The 20,751-nt window shown below is 44.6% G+C and overlaps 1 protein-coding gene and 1 long non-coding RNA gene across 3 annotated transcripts in view; one reads left to right on the forward strand and one right to left on the reverse strand.

Annotated features, from left to right (window-relative positions):
* Window positions 1-3,648: 3,648 nt before the first annotated feature.
* On the reverse strand, window positions 3,649-20,746 carry LOC148148798 (uncharacterized). The gene is made up of 3 exons (XR_015758660.1): window positions 20,709-20,746; window positions 11,448-11,640; window positions 3,649-5,924 (listed from the first exon to the last, which is right to left on the reverse strand). It is a non-coding gene; the product is annotated as an uncharacterized LOC148148798 (long non-coding RNA).
* Window positions 20,044-20,751, forward strand: part of sash3 (SAM and SH3 domain containing 3) — a 66,459-nt gene continuing 65,751 nt past the window's right edge. Inside the window, exon 1 of one of the 2 annotated variants that reach the window (XM_087992052.1) lies at window positions 20,044-20,224. In XM_087992052.1, coding sequence (XP_087848178.1) covers window positions 20,168-20,224 — 57 coding nt within the window. In that variant the 5' untranslated portion in view covers window positions 20,044-20,167. The remainder of the gene's footprint in view (window positions 20,225-20,751) is intronic. The other variant, XM_043704672.2, reaches the window with a different exon arrangement.

The following is a 20,751-nucleotide window of genomic DNA, read 5'->3' on the forward strand; positions in this document are numbered from 1 at the left end:
GGCGTGGACACGCATTCCCGTCCCCGGTGTGGACGCACATTCCCGTCCCCGGTGTGGACACGCAATCCCGTCCCCGGTGTGGACGCGCATTCCCATCCCCGGTGTGGACACACTTTCCTGTCCCCGGTGTGGACACGCAATCCCGTCCCTGGTGTGGACACGCATTCCCATCCCCGGTGTGGACACACATTCCTGTCCCCGGTGTGGACACGCAATCCCGTCCCCGGTGTGGACACGCATTCCCATCCCCGGTGTGGACACACTTTCCTGTCCCCGGTGTGGACACGCAATCCCGTCCCTGGTGTGGACACGCATTCCCATCCCCGGTGTGGACACACATTCCTGTCCCCGGTGTGGACACGCAATCCCGTCCCCGGTGTGGACACGCATTCCCATCCCCGGTGTAGACACACATTCCCGTCCCCGGCGTGGACACGCAATCCCGTCCCCGGTGTGGACACGCAATCCTGTCCCCGGTGTGGACACGCACCCCCGTTCCCGGCGTGGACATACATTCCCGTCCCCGGTGTGGACGCACATTCCCATCCCCGGTGTGGACACGCATTCCCGTCCCCGGTGTGGACACGCATTCCCATCCCCGGTGTGGACACACATTCCTGTCCCCGGTGTGGACACGCAATCCCGTCCCCGGTGTGGACGCACATTCCCATCCCCGGTGTGGACACGCATTCCCGTCCCCGGTGTGGACGCACATTCCCGTCCCCGGTGTGGACACGCATTCCCGTCCCCGGTGTGGACGCACATTCCCGTCCCCGGTGTGGACACGCAATCCCGTCCCCGGTGTGGACACGCATTCCCATCCCCGGTGTGGACACACATTCCTGTCCCCGGTGTGGACACGCAATCCCGTCCCCGGTGTGGACACGAACTCCCGTCCCCGGTGTGGACACGCAATCCCGTCCCCGGTGTGGATATGCATTCCCGTCCCCAGTGTGGACAAACATTCCGGTCCCCAGTGTGGACAAACATTCCCGTCCCCAGTGTGGACAAACATTCCGGTCCCCGGTGTGGACACACATTCCCGTCACCAGTGTGGACATGCACTCCCGTCCCCAGTGTGGACAAACATTCCCGTCCCCGGTGTGGGCACACATTCCTATCCCCGGCGTGGACAAGCATTCCCGTCCCCGGCGTGGACAAGCATTCCCGTCCCTGGCGTGGGCACGCATTACTGTCCCCGGTGTGGACACGCACTCCCATCCCCGGTGTGGACACGCATTCCCGTCCCCGGCGTGGATACGCATTCCCGTCCCCGGCGTGGATACGCATTCCCGTCCCCGGCGTGGACACGCACTCCCATCCCTGGTGTGGACACGCATTCCCGTCCCCGGCGTGGAAACGCATTACTGTCCCCGGTGTGGACACACATTCCCGTCCCCGGCGTGGACACGCATTACTGTCCCCGGTGTGGACACGCACTCCCATCCCCGGCGTGGACACAGATTCCCGTCCCCGGCGTGGACACAGATTCCCGTCCTCGGTGTGGACACAGATTCCTGTCCCTGGCGTGGACACACATTCCCGTCCCCGGTGTGGGCACACATTCCTGTCCCTGGCGTGGACACGCATTCCCGTCCCCGGTGTGGACGCACATTCCCGTCCCCGGTGTGGACACGCAATCCCGTCCCCGGTGTGGACACGCATTCCCATCCCCGGTGTGGACACACATTCCTGTCCCCGGTGTGGACACGCAATCCCGTCCCCGGTGTGGACACACATTCCCGTCCCCGGCGTGGACACACATTCCCGTCCCCGGTGTGGGCACACATTCCCGTCCTCGGTGTGGACACAGATTCCTGTCCCTGGCATGGACACACATTCCCGTCCCCGGTGTGGACACACATTCCCGTCCACGGTGTGGACACACACTCCCGTCCCCGGCGTGGACACACATTCCCGTCCCCGGTGTGGACACACATTCCCGTCCACGGTGTGGACACACACTCCCGTCCCCGGCGTGGACACACATTCCCGTCCCCGGCGTGGACACACATTCCCGTCCCCAGCATGGACATGCAATCCCGTCCCCGGTGTGGACACACATTCCCGTCCCCGGTGTGGACACACACTCCCGTCCCCGGCGTGGACACACATTCCCGTCCCCGGCATGGACATGCAATCCCGTCCCCGGTGTGGACACACACTCCCGTCCCCGGCGTGGACACACATTCCCGTCCCCGGTGTGGGCACACATTCCCGTCCTCGGTGTGGACACAGATTCCTGTCCCTGGCGTGGACACACATTCCCGTCCCCGGTGTGGACACACATTCCCGTCCACGGTGTGGACACACACTCCCGTCCCCGGCGTGGACACACATTCCCGTCCCCGGTGTGGACACACATTCCCGTCCACGGTGTGGACACACACTCCCGTCCCCGGCGTGGACACACATTCCCGTCCCTGGCGTGGACACACATTCCCGTCCCCAGCATGGACATGCAATCCCGTCCCCGGTGTGGACACACACTCCCGTCCCCGGTGTGGACACACATTCCCGTCCCCGGCGTGGACACACATTCCCGTCCCCGGCATGGACATGCAATCCCGTCCCCGGTGTGGACACACATTCCCGTCCCCGGTGTGGACACACATTCCCATCCCCGGTGTGGACACACATTCCCGTCCCCGGTGTGGACACACACTCCCGTCCCCGGTGTGGACACACATTCCCGTCCCCGGTGTGGACACACATTCCCGTCCCCGGTGTGGACACACATTCCCGTCCCCGGTGTGGACACGCATTCCCGTCCCCGGTGTGGACACACACTCCCGTCCCCGGCGTGGACACACATTCCCGTCCCCGGTGTGGACACACACTCCCGTCCCCGGCGTGGACACACATTCCCGTCCCCAGCATGGACATGCAATCCCGTCCCCGGTGTGGACACACATTCCCGTCCCCGGTGTGGACACACATTCCCGTCCCCGGTGTGGACACACACTCCCGTCCCCGGTGTGGATACACACTCCCGTCCCCGGTGTGGACACACATTCCCGTCCCCGGTGTGGACACACATTCCCGTCCCCGGTGTGGACACACACTCCCGTCCCCGGTGTGGACACACATTCCCGTCCCCAGTGTGGACACACATTCCCGTCCCCGGTGTGGACGCACATTCCCATCCCCGGTGTGGACACACATTCCCGTCCCCGGTGTGGACACACACTCCCGTCCCCGGTGTGGACACACATTCCCGTCCCCGGTGCGGACACACACTCCCGTCCCCGGCGTGGACACACATTCCTGTCCCCGGTGTGGACACACATTCCCATCCCAGGTGCGGACACACACTCCCGTCCCCGGTGCGGACACACACTCCCGTCCCCAGTGTGGACACACATTCCTATCCCCGGTGTGGACCCACATTCCTATCCCCGGTGTGGACACACATTCTCGTCCCCGGTGTGGACACACACTCCCGTCCCCAGTGTGGACACGCACTCCCGTCCCCGGTGTGGACACGCATTCCTGTCCCCAGCTTGGTCCCAAACTCCCTTCCTCGGCATCAGCTAATAGTGTTATCAGACAATTTGATCTTTGATTTCACTTCTGTTTGTGGTACATTGTTGCCGTGTCGGAAATTCAAAGGAAATGACTACATCACAAAGGAGTTTATTTGGGAGGTGCTCTCAGACAACATGAGGTTATAATGTTACTGAAATTGGAGATCCTTATCATGGCAGGTGGATGGCAGCTTCCAGTCACTACCAGTGAGGGTCTGTGCAGAGCAATACTGGGAAAAGGTTCTAACATGAGCATGCCATGCAAGCAGCAGAACCTTCACAGTGGGCAGACTGAATTAAAACATGTTCAGTAAAGTTGGACTGCACAAGTCAAGTGAAAACCTTATGCTAACCATTAACGTGCTTCTGTTTAAAGGCCCAGCTTGGAGCTGAGATGCATTGACCAAGTGTTGTTCTTGTAGACTTTGTGCAAGTGTCTTTGTAGGTATTTTGTTGAGTTGCAGGATTTGGACAGAATGTTCAACAAGGAGGTGTTCATAGAGTTCTGCCGAATCCTTCAAAAGGACAAGCAGACTTGGAACAGGGCAAAGATCAGCCTGCAAGTAGCTACCAAAGTCATCATCACTGCCACCTTATAACAATTGGATCTTTCCAGGCAGGAGCAATCAATATCACAAAAATATCCCATTTACTGTCCATCTCTGCATTCAAGATGTAACAAAGGCTCCATGCACCAGCAGAATTCATTATACCCTCTTTAAATAGAGAGAGGAAGAATGGACAGAAACATGGCTTTGTCACCCTTGTGGGATACCCAAAAATGGAGAGAAGAACTGTCTAAATGCATTTAGATCTTGTCAACTCCACACACAAATGGGGAGAGGGTTGAGATCCACAAAGTGTTCAACTCTACTACTGTATAGTTGCTGTGCAAAATGCCCATATAATTGTGTTGTTTAATACCGTTTCTATGTAGTGAGATCATAACTGTGTTATGGAGAAAGGTGAGCCTGTCATCAAAATGGTGAATATTACTTTTATTAATAATTTACACTATATACACACGTGGGTGGGTGAGTGTATCCTTAGAGTCTTAGCTCAATTCTAGTTCCAAGTCTGTCTCTGTGTCAGTGGGCATCATTGATGGCATTTATTATTTATGAAATAATAGGAACAGGCCATTATTCTACATTTTCACTAGGTGTTTCATTTGATCCCTTTAAATATTATCCTTTAACCACTAACATTTCACTTTCACTCTCATTTTCCCCTGTCCAGATCTTATTTGGCTCTGGCCTCTGCCCATCTTGAGGCAGGATGGAGCTTTGGTGGTTCACTTTCTGCTGGTTAGGAAGGTAGAATCTTCAGCTGGCCAAAGGTGTGATCTGGCACCATCCCTGGTACGTGGAGCTACCTACCATAACATCCTGAATGCAACTTCATTGAAGAGGGATAAGTGAAGGGAGGTTCAGCAGGCAAACTGTCAACACCTGGAAAGATGATGCAGCTTTGACATTGCAGAATGTAGGAGGCTCTGTATGAGCCCAGTAATGTGTTACCTTTGGGAGAACATCACCAGAGCCTGAAGGATGTGGACCCTCTGTGAACCTTTCAACAGATGTATGATCTGAGTATGTCTTTTGTACAGATCCCAGAATTGTATATTGCAAGAGAAGCACTAAGATGTTTTTTTTAAAATCAATTTGAAGCACCTCTGTTTGTGTGTCTAGAGATTCTAGGCTTTCTTCAAGTCAATGGAAATTCAGGAAAAATATTAAAAAAGAGAAAAGTTATCAGCACAATGGGGCTCCATAGCATTATAATCTGCTAACATATTTGAAGATAAAGCTGGTTTCAGGTGGAACTATTGCTCCAGTCCTCTAAACTTGTAGAGGTAAGGAATTCTGTGGGGTTTTGTTTTGGAAAACCATTGGGGTATCCTAATAAGAGGCATAAGAAACACTGCTCTGTTCTCAAGCACATGGTAAGTGAGAGTGTCAGATTGGTGTCGATCATGAGCACCTCCCATGATTAGAAAAGACTGTTTTCACATCCACTGTTCTGGTTACAGGAAGGAAGTCGAGTGGCACGTCTCCTGAGTCAAGAGGAGTGTAGTATCTGATTGTGGTTGCATGACAGTAGAATGCTCAGTTAGACTGTGAAACAAAGTTTCAGCTGTAACCTTGTAGTCAACAAAAAAAACAGACGCTGGTCAAAAGAGACAATAGTGACTGGCAGATGACGAGTGCTCTTTGAGCTGTACTGTGGAAGAGAGGGTAGATGGAGGATCTCCTCCCCCATCGAAACAACAGCAATAGCGGCATCTTCCTTTATGCTTGTTTTGTCAACAAAGAGCCAGCACAGATCAAACATGACATCCCATAGCTGGTTTCCATCATGCCCAGTACACCCATATTTTGTTGCATTTATCCTTTCCTGAAAGAGGAATGAAAAAGTTTTAAAAATTCACTTGTGATCACTTATTAGAAGTGTCATTAAGGAAGGATAGGTCATAGTCATCTGCTGTTGCATTTTGGAAGTTCAGGACAAAACAAGCTTCCCCACTTAGTAAAAATGCTGTTGATTAGAAATAATATGCAGAATGTCCATAAACCCACGTTCTAATTGCCTGGTAGAAGATGGTGGCCTCTTGAACCTCACAAATCAGACATTAGAGAGTTGAAGAAGGTGAGACTTGGACCATACTACAGCACTGAAAAGAATAGACACACCAGCCACAGTATCCAATTTAAGGTAAGTCTTCCTGTTGCTGACCAGAGGTCTATAGCTTATCCCAGAAGAAAAAAAAATCATAATCTTCACTAACATCTATGCCTCATTTAGAAATCTGGTGTTGCTGGGGTCTGTTCTGTTGCTTTGGCATACAAGTCTGAAATGGTTTATTTTGTTTCAGGCATGGCACACTGCATCAACGACTGTGCAATTTTCCCATTGATGGGTAATTTTTTTTAACCACCTCACAAACAAAAAGCTATGGCCAATATTGCAGCCTCTTCCATTGTTTTCAATTTCTATGCAGCCTGGCTGGTTTATAGTTAACAAGCCGAACAGATTCAGCTGTAGAATTCCAGGTAAAGTCTTGTCCCTCTGGAAAAGGAATTTGCTACAGATTTCAGCCCGCTGGGTCATTTGAACGCTTTTATATAGTAACTCTTCTGGCCTATAAAATACCAGGTGGAGTCTGATCGAGGACAAGAAAAGTCATATGGTCTTAGATAACTTTGTATCACTGGGTCCGATAATCAAAGTGATCTTCCAAATGATACAGGTCTTTGAGAATCTATATTCCTAGCTGTGCCAATTAAACTAACATAATCAGTATTTATGTTACAATTTAGATTGAAGGTGCTATTTCTTCCTCGACCATGAGTTGGGTGAGCATCGTTTCAGCAATATCACTGATGGCACATAAAAACACAAATCTTTATCAGATTTGGAAGCAAGGCCTGAGGCTGTATTCTACTGATTAAATTGTTGGTGCCAACTTATCCACTAAGAGGCATGGTATGGCTTTTGATCCAAAGTCTCAGGTAGGGCTAGGTACTTATCCATTACTAAAGACTCTGCAGTCAAGTGAGCATGTGAACTAATTTTTTTTGTGTTTAATTACCAAGTAGAATCTTTCAACTAATTGTTTGCTTGCGACAAACTGTGGCCAAGACTGCAAAGACTTTTAGCAATTTTCCTGCTGCAAATCTTCTGCTGTTCACTGACTACCAAACTGATTGATTCCAGAGTTCATCTCCATCCACAGAATCGATTAAGCTTTTGCTTCAGAACCTCCCCAAACATTCATGCTGTGTTCCTGACTACTTCAAGTGTTCCTACCATCAATCATGCAAATTGGGAAATTTCACTGAGCAAGTGATCCACGCATTGCCACCATGCAGTGAGATCAAACTGACATTGTAGTAGTGTATGGCAAATCTGTCCTCATTCTGAGGGACAACAACCTCTATTCATTAGTTAGATTATATAGATAAGGGCGACAGAGGAAGTTTTCTTAGAATCTTGATGGCTTGGTTCTAGTTCCAATTGTGTCTCTACTTCAGCAGGCATATTGAAGATGTAATCTACTTATTAGCATAAGATGCATGTCATTATCCTGCACTATCCTAGAAATAGCCACAATACCTTTGTTCTGGGGATGTAGAACATAGAACATAGAAAAGTACAGCACAGAATAGGGCCTTTGGACCATGATGTTGTGCCGAGCATTAATCCTAATGTAAAATAAAATAATTTAACCTATGCGCACCTCCATGTGCCTGTCCAGCAGTTGCTTAAATGTCCCTAATGACTGCTTCCACCACCACCGCTGGCAACGCATTCCATGCATTCACAACTCTCTGCGTAAAGAACCTTTCTCTGACGTCCCCTCTATACCTTTCTTCTAATATCTTAAAATTTATGACCCTTCGTGCCAGTCAATCCTGCCCCAGGGAAAAGTCTCTGAGCTATGTTTGCTATTCCAACAGTTTTTGAGCTATTGTGTAAAATACTGAGAATGACCACTTGAAAATTATGGACACTCTCTGTACACGTAGCTGATGACTTTCTTCCATGTGAGAACAGCGGGCCAAAAATGATAACCATCAGGAACATCTTGAATTGGTCCATGGACATTCTCAAATAAGGCTCTGCTTCCTGGATGACTATAGAGGTAATTTTACAACATTCAACAGAGCAGGTCTTCAAGTCCACCGTGTGTTCTTCACAATCCTGTCATCATGACGATGCAGCCATTGTCACCTCAGATGGATGAAGAAGAGGAAGCGAGTTTTGGGAAGATTTGTAGCTCAGGTTGAGGTTTCGGATGTAGGTTTGCTCGCTGAGCTGCAAGGTTCATTTCCAGACGTTTTGTTACCCTACTAGGTAACATCTTCAGTGGGCCTCAGGTGAAGCAATGCTGAAAATTCCTGCTTTCTGTTTATATGTTTGGGTTTCTTTGGGTTGGTGATGTCATTTCCTGTGGTGATGTTATTTCCTGTGGTGAAGTCATTTCCTGTTCCTTTTTTCACAGGGGTGGTGGATGGGGTCTAACTCGATGTGTTTGTTGATAGAGTTTTAGTTTTCTGCCTGTTTGTCCAATGTAGTGTTTGTTACAGTCCTTGCATGGTATTTTGTAAATGTACAGTGTATTCAAAAAGAATGGGTACCCAATAAACTCAGTCCACCGATTTCTCAGCAACAAACCCAAACAAGCAGACAAAACATGTCCAGAAACCCTAGCCACTCTCCCCTACATCAAAGACATCTCAGAAATGACTGCTAGACTACTCAGACGCCTTGGCATCATGGTAGCCCACAAACAGCAGCTAATGAACTTGAAAGACCCAATACAGACAATGAGCAAAACTAACGTCATTTACAAAATACCATGCAAGGATTGTAACAAAGACTACACCGGACAAACAGGCAGAAAACTAGTCACTAGGATACATGAACACCAACTATCCACAAAAAGACATGACCCTCTCTCACTAGTATCCTCACATACAGATGAGGAAGGACACCACTTCGACTGGGACAACACATCCATCTTAGGACAAGCCAAATAAAGATATGCACGAGAATTCCTAGAAGCCTAACATTCCAACTGGGACTCTATCAACAAACACATCAAGTTAGACCCCATCTACAACCCCCTGAGAAAAAGGAACAGGAAGTGACTTCACCACAGGAAATAACATCACCACAGTAAATGACATCACCAACCCAAAGAAACCCAAACATATAATTAGAAAGCAGGAATTTTCAGCATTGCTTCGCATAAGGTCCACTGAAGATGTTACCTAGTAAAGTAACAAAACGTCTGGAAATGATCCTTGCAGCTCAGCGAGCAAACCTACATCCAGAAGAAGAGGCAGGAAGGAAAATGACATCAGTGACACCTTCACTCTCAACAAGTATCCTTGAGCATATAATGGCTCCAGTCTCTTTAGGATGACATCCTTTCACCAGCCTGTCACTCCTTAAATCCCCAACTTCTCATCTGACTTCCCATCACAACAAATCCTGCAATAAAAGCCACCCACAAACATATTTTCATAGCAGCTTTAGCAACAATACATCCAATAATACAAAAACATTGAACTATTCCTCTTTGAGCCTGCAATGTGGGTGCCTTTGTACCACTTAGAGCTCCCCTGCATGGACACACCAGTGACAGCAGCATGGCCGATGGAAGGCTCCTTTCTTTTATAGAGTCATAGATACCTACAACACAGAAATAGACTGTTTGGCCCAACTCATCCTAATCTGATCTAGTCCCATTTGCCAGCATTTGGCCTATATCCCTCTAAACCATTCCTATCCTAGACCCATCCAGATGCCTTTTAAATGTTGTAATTGTACCAATATCCACCGCTTCCTCTGGCAACTCATTCCATACACACACCACCCTCTGCATGAAAGAAATTGCCCTTCAGGTACTTGTAAATTTTTCTCCTCTAATCGTAAACCTATGCCCTCTAGTTCTGGTCTCCCCTTATTCTGGAAAAAGACCTTAGCCATTTACTTTATCTGTATCACTTACTTTATAGACAATGTCAATAATTGCTGGCTTGTTGACTCAAAAATTACTAAAAGAGAATAAGTTGCAGCTTTTCATCTTGCGTTTATCAAATTCTCTAGGACACTCACGCCAACCAACCCCATCGCCCCGTGGCTGAACACTTCAACTCCCCCTCCAACTCTGCTGAGGACATGCAGGTCCTGGGCCTCCTCCATCGCCACTCCCTTACCACCTGACACCTGGAGGAAGAGCGCCTCATCTTCCGCCTCGGGACCCTCCAACCCCATGGCATCAATGTGGATTTCACCAGTTTCCTCATTTCCCCTTGCTCCACCTTATCCCAGTTCCAAACTTGCAGCTCAGCACCGCCCTCATGACCTGTCGCACCTGTCCATCTTCTTTTTCACCTATCCACTCCATCCTCCCCTCCAACCTATCACCTTTACCCCCACCTTCATCCACTATTGCACTCTCAGCTACCTTCCCCCTAGCCCCATCCCCCTCCCATTTATCTCTCCATCCCCGGGACTCCAAGCCTCATTCCTGATGAAGGGCTTTTGCTACCTCGTATGCTACCTGACATGCTGTGCTTTTCCAGCACCACACTCTTGACTCTCATCTTCAGCATCTGCAGCCTTCACTTTCGCCTACTTTACATTAACAATGAGTCAGCCAAGAGGAATACAATGGAAGATTCCAATGAGTATAAGTTTGTGAGCTAAACTAAATTCGGGACAATCTGAACTGGATTTCTTGGTGGGAGTTCACAAAACTACACTGTAGATAAATATCAGGATATCTGTACAGATCACCAAGAAAGTCAGCTAAGAAACAGTAGCACAAAAACAAAAACAGAAAAGGTAGCCCGATCACAGCTAACAAAGGAAATTAGGGATAGGATTAGATCAAAGGAAGGCACATATAACTTGGCCACAAAAAAGCAAAACACCCAAGATTTGGGAGCAGTTTAGAATTCAAAGAAAGAAAACAAAGCTACTAATTAAGAGGGGGAAAACAGAGTATGAGACTTATACTAAAACAAACAAAATGATTTCAAATGCATGGGAAGTAAAAAAGATCAGTGGAGACAAATGTACGTTCCTTATAAATCCTGTTTTGATTGTAATGAGGAACAAAGAGAGAGCAGATCAATTAAATGCACACTTAGTTCTGTCTTCACAAAGGATGACATAAATAATGTCCCAAAAATGCTTGGGAACACAGGGTGTAAGATTCGCGGTTTTGAGGAGAATATGTGCTAGGTTTCAGACCTTTGAGATCCTAAACCATTTTGCTCACAAGTCCATATATCATCCAAGCACTATCACATCCCTCAGAATTAATCCATTCTAATTCCTAAAAAAAACTCTTCCAAGCATTTTTTTTTTCCTCCATCATTATACATTTGTGAATATAGTTACCTCTACTCAATCTTCCCCAGTTCTCTGGATTTTTCTTCTTAAGTTCAACTAGGCATGAGCAATAAATGCAGACCCAGGCAGTTCGTCCGACATCCCACGAATGAAGTTTTTAAAAATTCAGGTGTTCTAGAGGTTTCACTGTTCTTCCAGAATACATTCTGTTCTGCTTAGAAGACTGAAAGAACTCCCGATGCTGTAAATCAGAAACAAAAACAGAAGTTGCGAGAAGTTACTCTAGTGATGGAGAGGGATAAGTGTGCACTACAGGGCAAGAGTTATAGATGGGGGCAGGGAAATTATGATGCTGTGAGGCATGACTTAGGATGTGTGGCCTGGAAAAGTAAGCTTCAAGGCAAGGGTATAATTGATATGTGGAGCTTGTTCAAGGAGCAACTATTGAGTGTCCTTGATAAGTATGTGCCCGTCAGGCAGGGAGGAAAGGGTCGTGTGAGGGAGCCGTGGTTTAATAAGGAATTGGAATCCCTTGTTAAATGGAAGAGGGCGGCCTATGTAAAGATGAGGCGTGAAGGTTCAATTGGGGCGATTGAGAGTTATAAGGTAGCCAGGAAGGACCTGAAGAGAGAGCTAAGAGCAGCAAGGAGGGGTCATGAAAGGTCCTTAGTTGGTAGGATTAGGGAAAACCCTAAGGGTTTCTATAGGTATGTCAGGAATAAAAGAATGACTAGGGTAGGAATAGGTCCAGTCAAGGATAGTAGTGGGAAGTTGCGTGTGGAGGCTGAAGAGATTGGGGAGACACTGAATGAATACTTTTTGTCAGTATTCAATCAGGAACAGGACATGGTTGTCAATGTGAGTACTGAGTCACAATTAAGTAGAATGGATGGCTTTGAGGTATGTAGAGAAGAGGTGTTGGAAATTCTGGAAAGGGTGAAAATAGATAAGTCTCCTGGGCCTGATGGCATTTATCCTAGGATTCTCTGGGAAGCAAGGGAGGAGATTGCAGAGCCATTGGCCTTGATTTTTATGTCCTCGTTGTCTACAGGAGTAGTGCCAGAAGATTGGAGGCTAGCAAATGTGGTTCCCTTTTCAAGAAGGGGAGTAGGGATAACCCTAGTAACTATAGGCCGGTGAGTCTCACTTCTGTTGTGGGCAAAATCTTAGAGAGAATTGTAAGGGATAGGATTTATGAACATCTGGATAGGAATAATGTGATCAAGGATAGTCAGCATGGTTTTGTGAAGGGCAGGTCGTGCCTCACAAACCTTATTGAATTCTTTGAGAAGGTGACTAAGGAGGTGGACGAGGGGAAAGCAGTAGATGTGGTGTATATGGATTTTAGTAAGGTGTTTGATAAGGTTCCCCATGGTAGACTACTGCAAAAAATACGGAGGTATGGCATTGAGGGTGAGTTGGAGGTTTGGATTAGGAGTTGACTGGCTGGAAGAAGACAGAGGGTAGTAGTTGATGGCAAAGGTTCATCTTGGAGTGCCGTCACTAGCGGTGTTCCGCAAGGATCTGTTTTGGGACCATTGTTGTTTGTCATTTTTATAAATGACCTGGAGGAGGGGTTAGAAGGTTGGGTGAGTAAGTTTGCGGATGATACGAAAGTCGGAGGAGTTGTAGACAGTGAGGAAGGATGTGGCAGGTTACAGCGGGATATAGATAAGCTGCAGAACTGGGCAGAAAGGTGGCAAATGGAGTTCAATGTAGCTAAGTGTGAGGTGATTCACTTTGGTAAGAGTAATAAAAAGATGGGGTACTGGGCTAACGGTCGGATACTTGGTAGTGTGAATGAGCAGAGGGATCTTGGTGTCCATGTACACAAATCTTTGAAAGTTGCCACCCAGGTAAATAGTGCGGTGAAGAAGGCATATGGCGTACTGGCTTTTATTGGTAGAGGAATTGAGTTCCGGAGTACTGAGGTCATGTTGCAGTTGTATAAGACTCTGGTGCGGCCACATCTGGAGTATTGTGTGCAGTTTTGGTCGCCATACTATAGGAAGGATGTGGAGGCACTGGAACGGGTGCAGAGGAGGTTTACCAGGATGTTACCTGGTATGGTAGAAAGATCGTATGAGGAAAGGCTGAGGCACTTGGGGTTGTTTTCATTGGAGAAAAGAAGGTTTAGGGGTGACTTGATAGAGGTGTACAAGATGATTAGGGGTTTAGATAGGGTCGACAGTGAGAATCTTTTTCCACGTATGGAGTCAGCTATTACAAGGGGGCATAGCTTTAAATTAAGGGGGGGTAGGTATAGGACAGATGTTAGGGGTAGGTTCTTTACTCAGCGAGTCGTGAGTTCATGGAATGCCCTGCCAGTAGCAGTGGTGGACTCTCCCTCATTATGGGCATTTAAGCGGGCATTGGATAGGCATATGGAGGATAGTGGGCTAGTGTAGGTTAGGTGGGCTTGGATCGGCGCAACATCGAGGGCCGAAGGGCCTGTACTGCGCTGTATTCTTCTTTGTTCTATGTTCTAAAATCTCAGCAGGTCTGGTAGCATCTGTGAAGAGAAATCAGAGTTAATCATTCCTCAGAGTTTAGAAAACTGGCAGTTTGGGAGGGGGCAGGTCATTGACTTTGATTCCCTTTCAAAAAGAATGGGATTTGTAGACCCTTACATAATCAAGTCCCCCAATGTGGAGCACATATTTTCTAACCAATCATTCAGACATGTTATGACCCATATCTGGGACAGGTCAGACTTGAACCCAGGCTTTCTGGCCTACAAGTATAGACATTGTGCCACAACATCTCACTGTTTCCCATCGTATTCATCCCAATTACTCAGTGATGGATGATTAACTCTGCTTTTAATAAGGTCCCTGCCATTCCTTCCTGTAGTAGAACAAATAATATTCAATCTGTGCTAACAGTTGGCATCTTGAATGATTATGCCTTTTCTGTTCTAATCTTTGATCCACAGTTGTTGCTCTATCCTAAATATGACAACTGTCCTGTAGAAATATGGTCTGTTGCACTGAGTAGGACTGCTCTTTATTGTAAACCCTTCGATCTCCCTGTAAGTGTAAATATAGAGTCAATGTCTTTGGTAGAGTGGTGGGCTAAGTCTTCAGTTTCCTATTGAAAATCTGCAGCTCTGAATGTTGTGATGGGTGTATAATTTAGCAATACCATGCTGAAGTCTGTATTCTCCTTCAAGAGTGACTTAAATATCCCAATCCCACAATAAGCTTCCCCATTCATGACATGCTTGTGACATATTCAAATCTAGGATTGGCTACATAAGGACTCATTAGCAAACTGTGGCTCATTTTTTGAAACTATTACATTAGGCATACCATGTAAAACTCAGATCACTGCATATGTGGTTGTGGTATCCAACCTCTTAAACACTCTCCTTGGCAGAAATACTCAATGACAATAACCTGTGTGATGACAGATGGATAATTTATACACAGTAAGATCATTTTTGAAAGGTAAATTTTAACAGAGAAACAGATAAATGTGCTTCATTCCCCAGTGCCAATTCCAAGCTAATTAAGAATCAAGACCCTGACTCCTATAAATAGAGCATATCAATTTTTATTTAGGTATTTTACCACAAAATTGCATAACTGACAAATCAAAACTTGAGAATGATTGCCCATTGTCACAAACTAATGAATTGAACGTAAGCAAAGTTTCACAAACCAAAAAGGATAGATTGGAAGGATTTTAGTGTAGCATATATTATGATCGTGTGTTATATTTTGTGATCACTGCAAAGTGAGATCCATAAACTAGCTAAGTGCATATTTTGTATTTAGTGATTCAAAACAGAACAGATTTCTGATTTGTCAAAGAATTACCTTGGAAACAGGGCACTGTTTTATTGGTCTTTTGATGATAAATTCTTTGCCTTCATTCACCCAAAATGTTAACCTGATCCATGAAACAGATTGTATTCTGTTAGGTTACTGGATGTTGTTACAGATATTTCTATTAGTCTTATATAGTTCCTTAATAGCATATGAAATCTAATCAGCCAATTTCTACCATCAGTCAAATCTCAATCAATAGTAAATAGTAATGCTCTGGCTTATCACTTGTACAATAGCATGCTCACCAATGCTCCATTCATTACAGTCTTATTTCTACATAGACAATAAAAAAACAGAAATTAACAAACGGGGAAGACTGTCTGCCCTTGACAAAGCAACATTTAACTTAGTGTGCCTTGAAAGAACCTTAACTCTTAATAAAATTGAAATAAACAGAATGCAACAAGAATGTTCTCTGCCTGTTGAAGTTGCATCTCATTGGTTGTGGTTATTGAAGACTAATCAATCCAGCTCCAGGGTATCATGGCAGGAGTTCCTCAGAATAGTGCCTATGCTTTAACCATTTTCATCAGCCCCGCCTTCCCTCTATCATCATATCAGAATTGGGGATCTTGCTAACAATTGCAAAGGGTTCCATTTAATCACAATTCCTCAGATGCTGAAGCAATATATTCCTGCATGCAGAAACATGGACAAGATTCAACTTGGACTTGTCAATAACAAGTAATATTTATGCCGGACAATGACCAACTCCAACAGAAGAGAACGTAACTACTGCCTTTGATGTTCAGTAGTTTTACTATTGCTGATTCCACTATTGGAGGAATGCCACAATGTTAGTAATCCAGGATCCAAACTAATAGTCTAGGGACCTAGATTTAAATCTCACTGTGGTGAGTGCTTAACATTGTCATGTTTCTTAATTCCAAAAGCAGATACTCTAATTTGATGATCAAAGTGTGAACATAACGGATTTAAAATGCAATTTTATTTTTTCTTCATTTCCTATTAATCCAGTTGTTTCAGTTCTCATGTTCTTTTTACATCACTGAGAATTTTCTTTTGATCCTCTCAATAGGAGATATCTGGAATCTGTTTTCTGTGACCCCTTTACTCTTCAAGTTGAAAGATTCTTAATCAGTCTTTTTCCTTGGTAAATTGTAATGCCAGATATCCTTTAATATAATTCCCCGTGCCATGAAGTTACTTTAATCTTTTAGTTCAGCAGCAATGATCTGAGAAAAGATAAATTTATTTAATTCCCAATTAGTGTCATTCAATTAATGCATTTTTCTGTTATTCTGTTGGAGTCAAAGATCTGTTATTAGTTTCTAGAACACCAGCATCTAGATTGGTGTGAATGTCTTTTTCAATCAGCTTGCAAAACAATTCAAAACAAATTGATTTCCTAACTGTTAGCATAGCAAGTGAAGTTGGTTTGTTTGGAGCTGCTCAACTATGTTACAACGTGAGCCTATATCTTCAGAGGATGGGGAATAGTATTGGTAAGAGAAAAAAATTGTGATGGCAAAAAGAACAATGTGCGAGACCACAGTTATATGTAAATTTATTCAGAAAGAGGTGATTATTATGGTGTCTATAATGTACAAGTGTGCAATTTTTGTGCTGAACTGCTGAATGAGAGAGACGAGTAAAGCTTGAATAAATGATCTGAGCATTTACACTTCATTGCCATCAATCCTTTACAGCATGTAATAACTGAGAAAACATACAACAGCACGCTAGTATTAAGTTTTCTAAGAATATGGAATCCTACAGGTGACATTACATTGTTTTAGTAAAGTAATTACTGTAGAATGCAATATCGGGTATATCATTTGTATCGTGTCACTACAAAGTTTCATGCAGTAAGCCATGACTGGGTCAAAACCATTTGTCTAAAATAGCTGAGAAATGCTATCATTAAAAATAAGAGAAATAAGAAAGGGATGACCACCTTATTAGGATTGTATTATAGATGCCCTAATAGTCAGAGGGAAGTTGAGAAACAAATTTGCAAGGAGATCTCAGCTATCTGTAAGAATAATAGGGTGGTTACAGTAGGAGCTTTTAACATTCCAAACATAGACTGGGACTGCCATAGTGTTAAGGGTTCAGATGGAGAGGAATTTGTTACATGTGTATAAAAAACTTTCTGATTCAGTATGTGGATGTATCTACTAGAGAAGGTGCAAAACTTGACCTACACTTGGGAAATAAGGCAGGGCAGGTGACTGAGGTGTCAGTGGGGGAGCACTTTGAGGCCAGTGACCATAATTCTATTAGATTTAAAATAGTGATGGAAAAGGATAGACCAGATCTAAAAGTTGAACTTCTAAATTGGAGAAAGGACAATTTTGACGGTATTAGACAAGAATTTTCAAAAGCTGATTGGGGGCAGATGTTCCCAGGTAAAGGTACAGCTAGAAAATGGGAAGCTTTCTGAAATGAGATAATGAGAGTCCAGAGTAAGCATATTCTTGTTAGGTTAAAAGGAAAGGCTGGTAGGTATAGGGAATGCTGGATGACTAAAGAAATTGAGGGTTTGGTTTTCTAAAAGAAGGAAACATATGTCAGGTATAGATCGAGTGAATCCTTAGAAGGGTATAAAGGCAGTAGGAGTATACTTAAGAGGGAAATCATGAGGGCAAAAAGGGGACATGAGATAGCTTTGCCTAATAGTTAAGGTGAATCCAAGGGGTTTTTACAAATACATTAAGGACAAAAGGGTAACTAGGGAGAGAATCAGCCCCTCAAAGATCAGCAAGGCGGCCTTTGTGTGAAGCCACAGAAAATGGGGAAGATACTAAATGAATATTTTGCATCAGTATTGACTGTGGAAAAGGACATGGAAGATATAAAATGTAGGGAAATAGTTGATGACATCTTGAAAAATGTCCAGATTACACAGGAGAAAGTGCTGGATGTCTTGAAATGGATAAAGGTGGATAAATTCCCAGGATCTGATCAGGTGTACCCAAGAACTCTGTGGGAAGCTAGACAAGCAATTGCTGGGCCTCTTGCTGAGATATTTGTATCATCGATCGTCACAGGTGAGGTGCCGGAAGACTGGAGGTTGGCTAACATGGTGCCACTGTTTAAGAAAGGTGGTAAGGACAAGCCAGGGAACTATAGACCAGTGAGCCTGACCTCAGTGGTGGGCAAGTTGTTGGAGGGAATTCTGAGGGACAGGACTTACATGTATTTGGAAAGGCAAGGACTGATTAGGGATAGTCAACATGGCTTTATGCGTGGGAAATCATGTCTCACAAACTTGATTGAGTTTTTTGAAGAAGTAACAAAGAGAATTGATGAGGGAAGAGCAGTAGATGTGACCTATATGGACTTCAGTAAGGCGTTCAACAAGGTTCCCCATGGGATTCTGGTTAGAGATCAGATCTCACGGAATAAAGGGAGAACTAGCCACTTGGATACAGAACTGGCTCAAAGGTAGAAGACAGAGGGTGGTGGTAGAGGGTTGTTTTTCAGACTGGAGGCCTGTGACCAGTGGAGTGCCACAAGGATCAGTGCTGGGTCCACTACTTTTCATCATTTATTATAAATGATTTGGATGTGAGCATAAAAGGTTCAGTTAGTTAGTTTGCAGATGACACCAAAATTGGAGGTGTCGTGGACGGCGAAGAAGGTTACCTCACATTACAACAGGATCTGGACCAGATGGGCAAATGGGCTGAGAAGTGGCAGATGGAATTTAATTTAGATAAATGTGAGCTGCTGTATTTTGGGAAAGCAAATCTTAGCAGGACTTATATACTTAATGGTAAGGTCCTGGGGAGTGTTGCTGAACAAAGAGACCTTGGAGAGCAGGCTCATAGCTCCTTGAAAATAGAGTCACAGGTAGATAGGATAGTGAAGAAGGCGTTTGGTATGCTTTCCTTTATTGGTCAGAGTATTGAGTACAGGAGTTGGGAGATCATGTTGCGGCTGTACAGGACATTGGTTAGGCCACTGTTAAAATATTGCGTGCAATTCTGGTCTCCTTCTTATCAGAAAGATGTTGTGATGTGAAAGGGTTCAGAGAAGATTTACAAGGATGTTGCCAGAGTAGGAGGATTTGAGCTATATGGAGAGGTTGAATAGGCTGGGGCTGTATTCCCTGGAAAGTCAGAGAGTGAGGGGTGACTTTATAGAGGTTTACAAAATTTTGAGGGCCATGGGTAGGATAAATAGACAAAGTCTTTTCCTTGGGGTGGGGGAGTCCAGAACTAGAGAACATAGGTTTAGAGTGAGAGGGGAAAGATATAAAAGAGACCCTATGGGGCAACTTTTTCACACAGAGGGTGGTGTGTGTATGGAATGAGTTGCCAGAGGATGTGGTGGAGGCTGGTACAATTGTAACATTTAAAAGGCATTTGGATGGGTATATGAATAGGATGGATTTGAAGGGATATGGGACGGGTGTTGGCAGGAGAGACTGGATTGGGTTGGAATATCTTTTCGGCATGGACGGGTTCGACCGAAGGGTCTGTTTCCTTGCTGTTCATCTCTATGACTCTAAAAATAAATTTCCCAATTTTGTTTTGACAATTATGATTGATATGCAATTATTTTTGTGGATCTTTGACGTATCCATTACATACATAAAGTATGCAACTATATAACATATAATTTAACATACATTTTTAATATATTTAATTGGTTGTGATATATAATGCAATGTATTTTTAAAAATAATTGCAACATTCAAAGCTAAAACATTTTATTTAATATTAACAACTTTGTCATTTTTAACACCTTGATTCTGTTGCTGTACAAGTGAGCATAGCCCTCAGTAAAACTTGTTATTTCCTTCCTGGTAGAGTTTGAAGACTGACGTCCGAGTTCCAGCCAACACCATTTGTTGCGGTAAAAATGTGCCATGTGACTCCCCTTCCTGTGACTCAGATTCCTTCAGTTAAGCATAACATCTCTAATTTATAACCTTTTCTTATTTTCATTCTCTGAACAAATAAAATGCTCCGAAGAAAACCATCCAATGCATCAGAGAAGGAACAAAATCGAAAACCAAAGGTAAGGGCATTTAATTAACTAACATTTATGGTGACATTAATTACAATCAACTGAAGATGTTTTACAGTTTGAGGATGAGCTATGTGGTGCTGCACGACTACATTTTGGGCAATCTTTTAGTCACACCACGCAATAACTCTCTACATTACAGATGTTAACAGTGTTTCAACAGTATAGTTGTAAAAGATTCCGATTAGTTCAAGTTATTCATTCACAGTTCAGAGTGGTCTGTGTTCATTGTCTAGTACAAATATCAGTTTCACATGTTGATTGCACATTAACTAAAGTATGCTTTACACATTGGTTGTTTAGCTATTAGACAAACAATTAATGAGTACTCGTTGAAATAGGATTTTTTTCTGACTTAAGTTAAACCTATATTGATGTTATTATCGAATTAAATTTTAAAAGATACTTTTATATGATCAAAGTGGTGTATACATTAAATCTGCAGAAAGAACTATTTTCTACTTAAGGCACTCACTGTCAGAAGTGGTCCAACATTCTGTCCTTTGTATCTCAAATCA

This window comes from Chiloscyllium plagiosum, unplaced genomic scaffold, assembly GCF_037043375.1.
Source record: "Chiloscyllium plagiosum isolate Xiang-an unplaced genomic scaffold, Cpla_swu_hap1 HiC_scaffold_11, whole genome shotgun sequence".
NCBI classification, from domain to species: Eukaryota; Metazoa; Chordata; class Chondrichthyes; order Orectolobiformes; family Hemiscylliidae; genus Chiloscyllium; species Chiloscyllium plagiosum.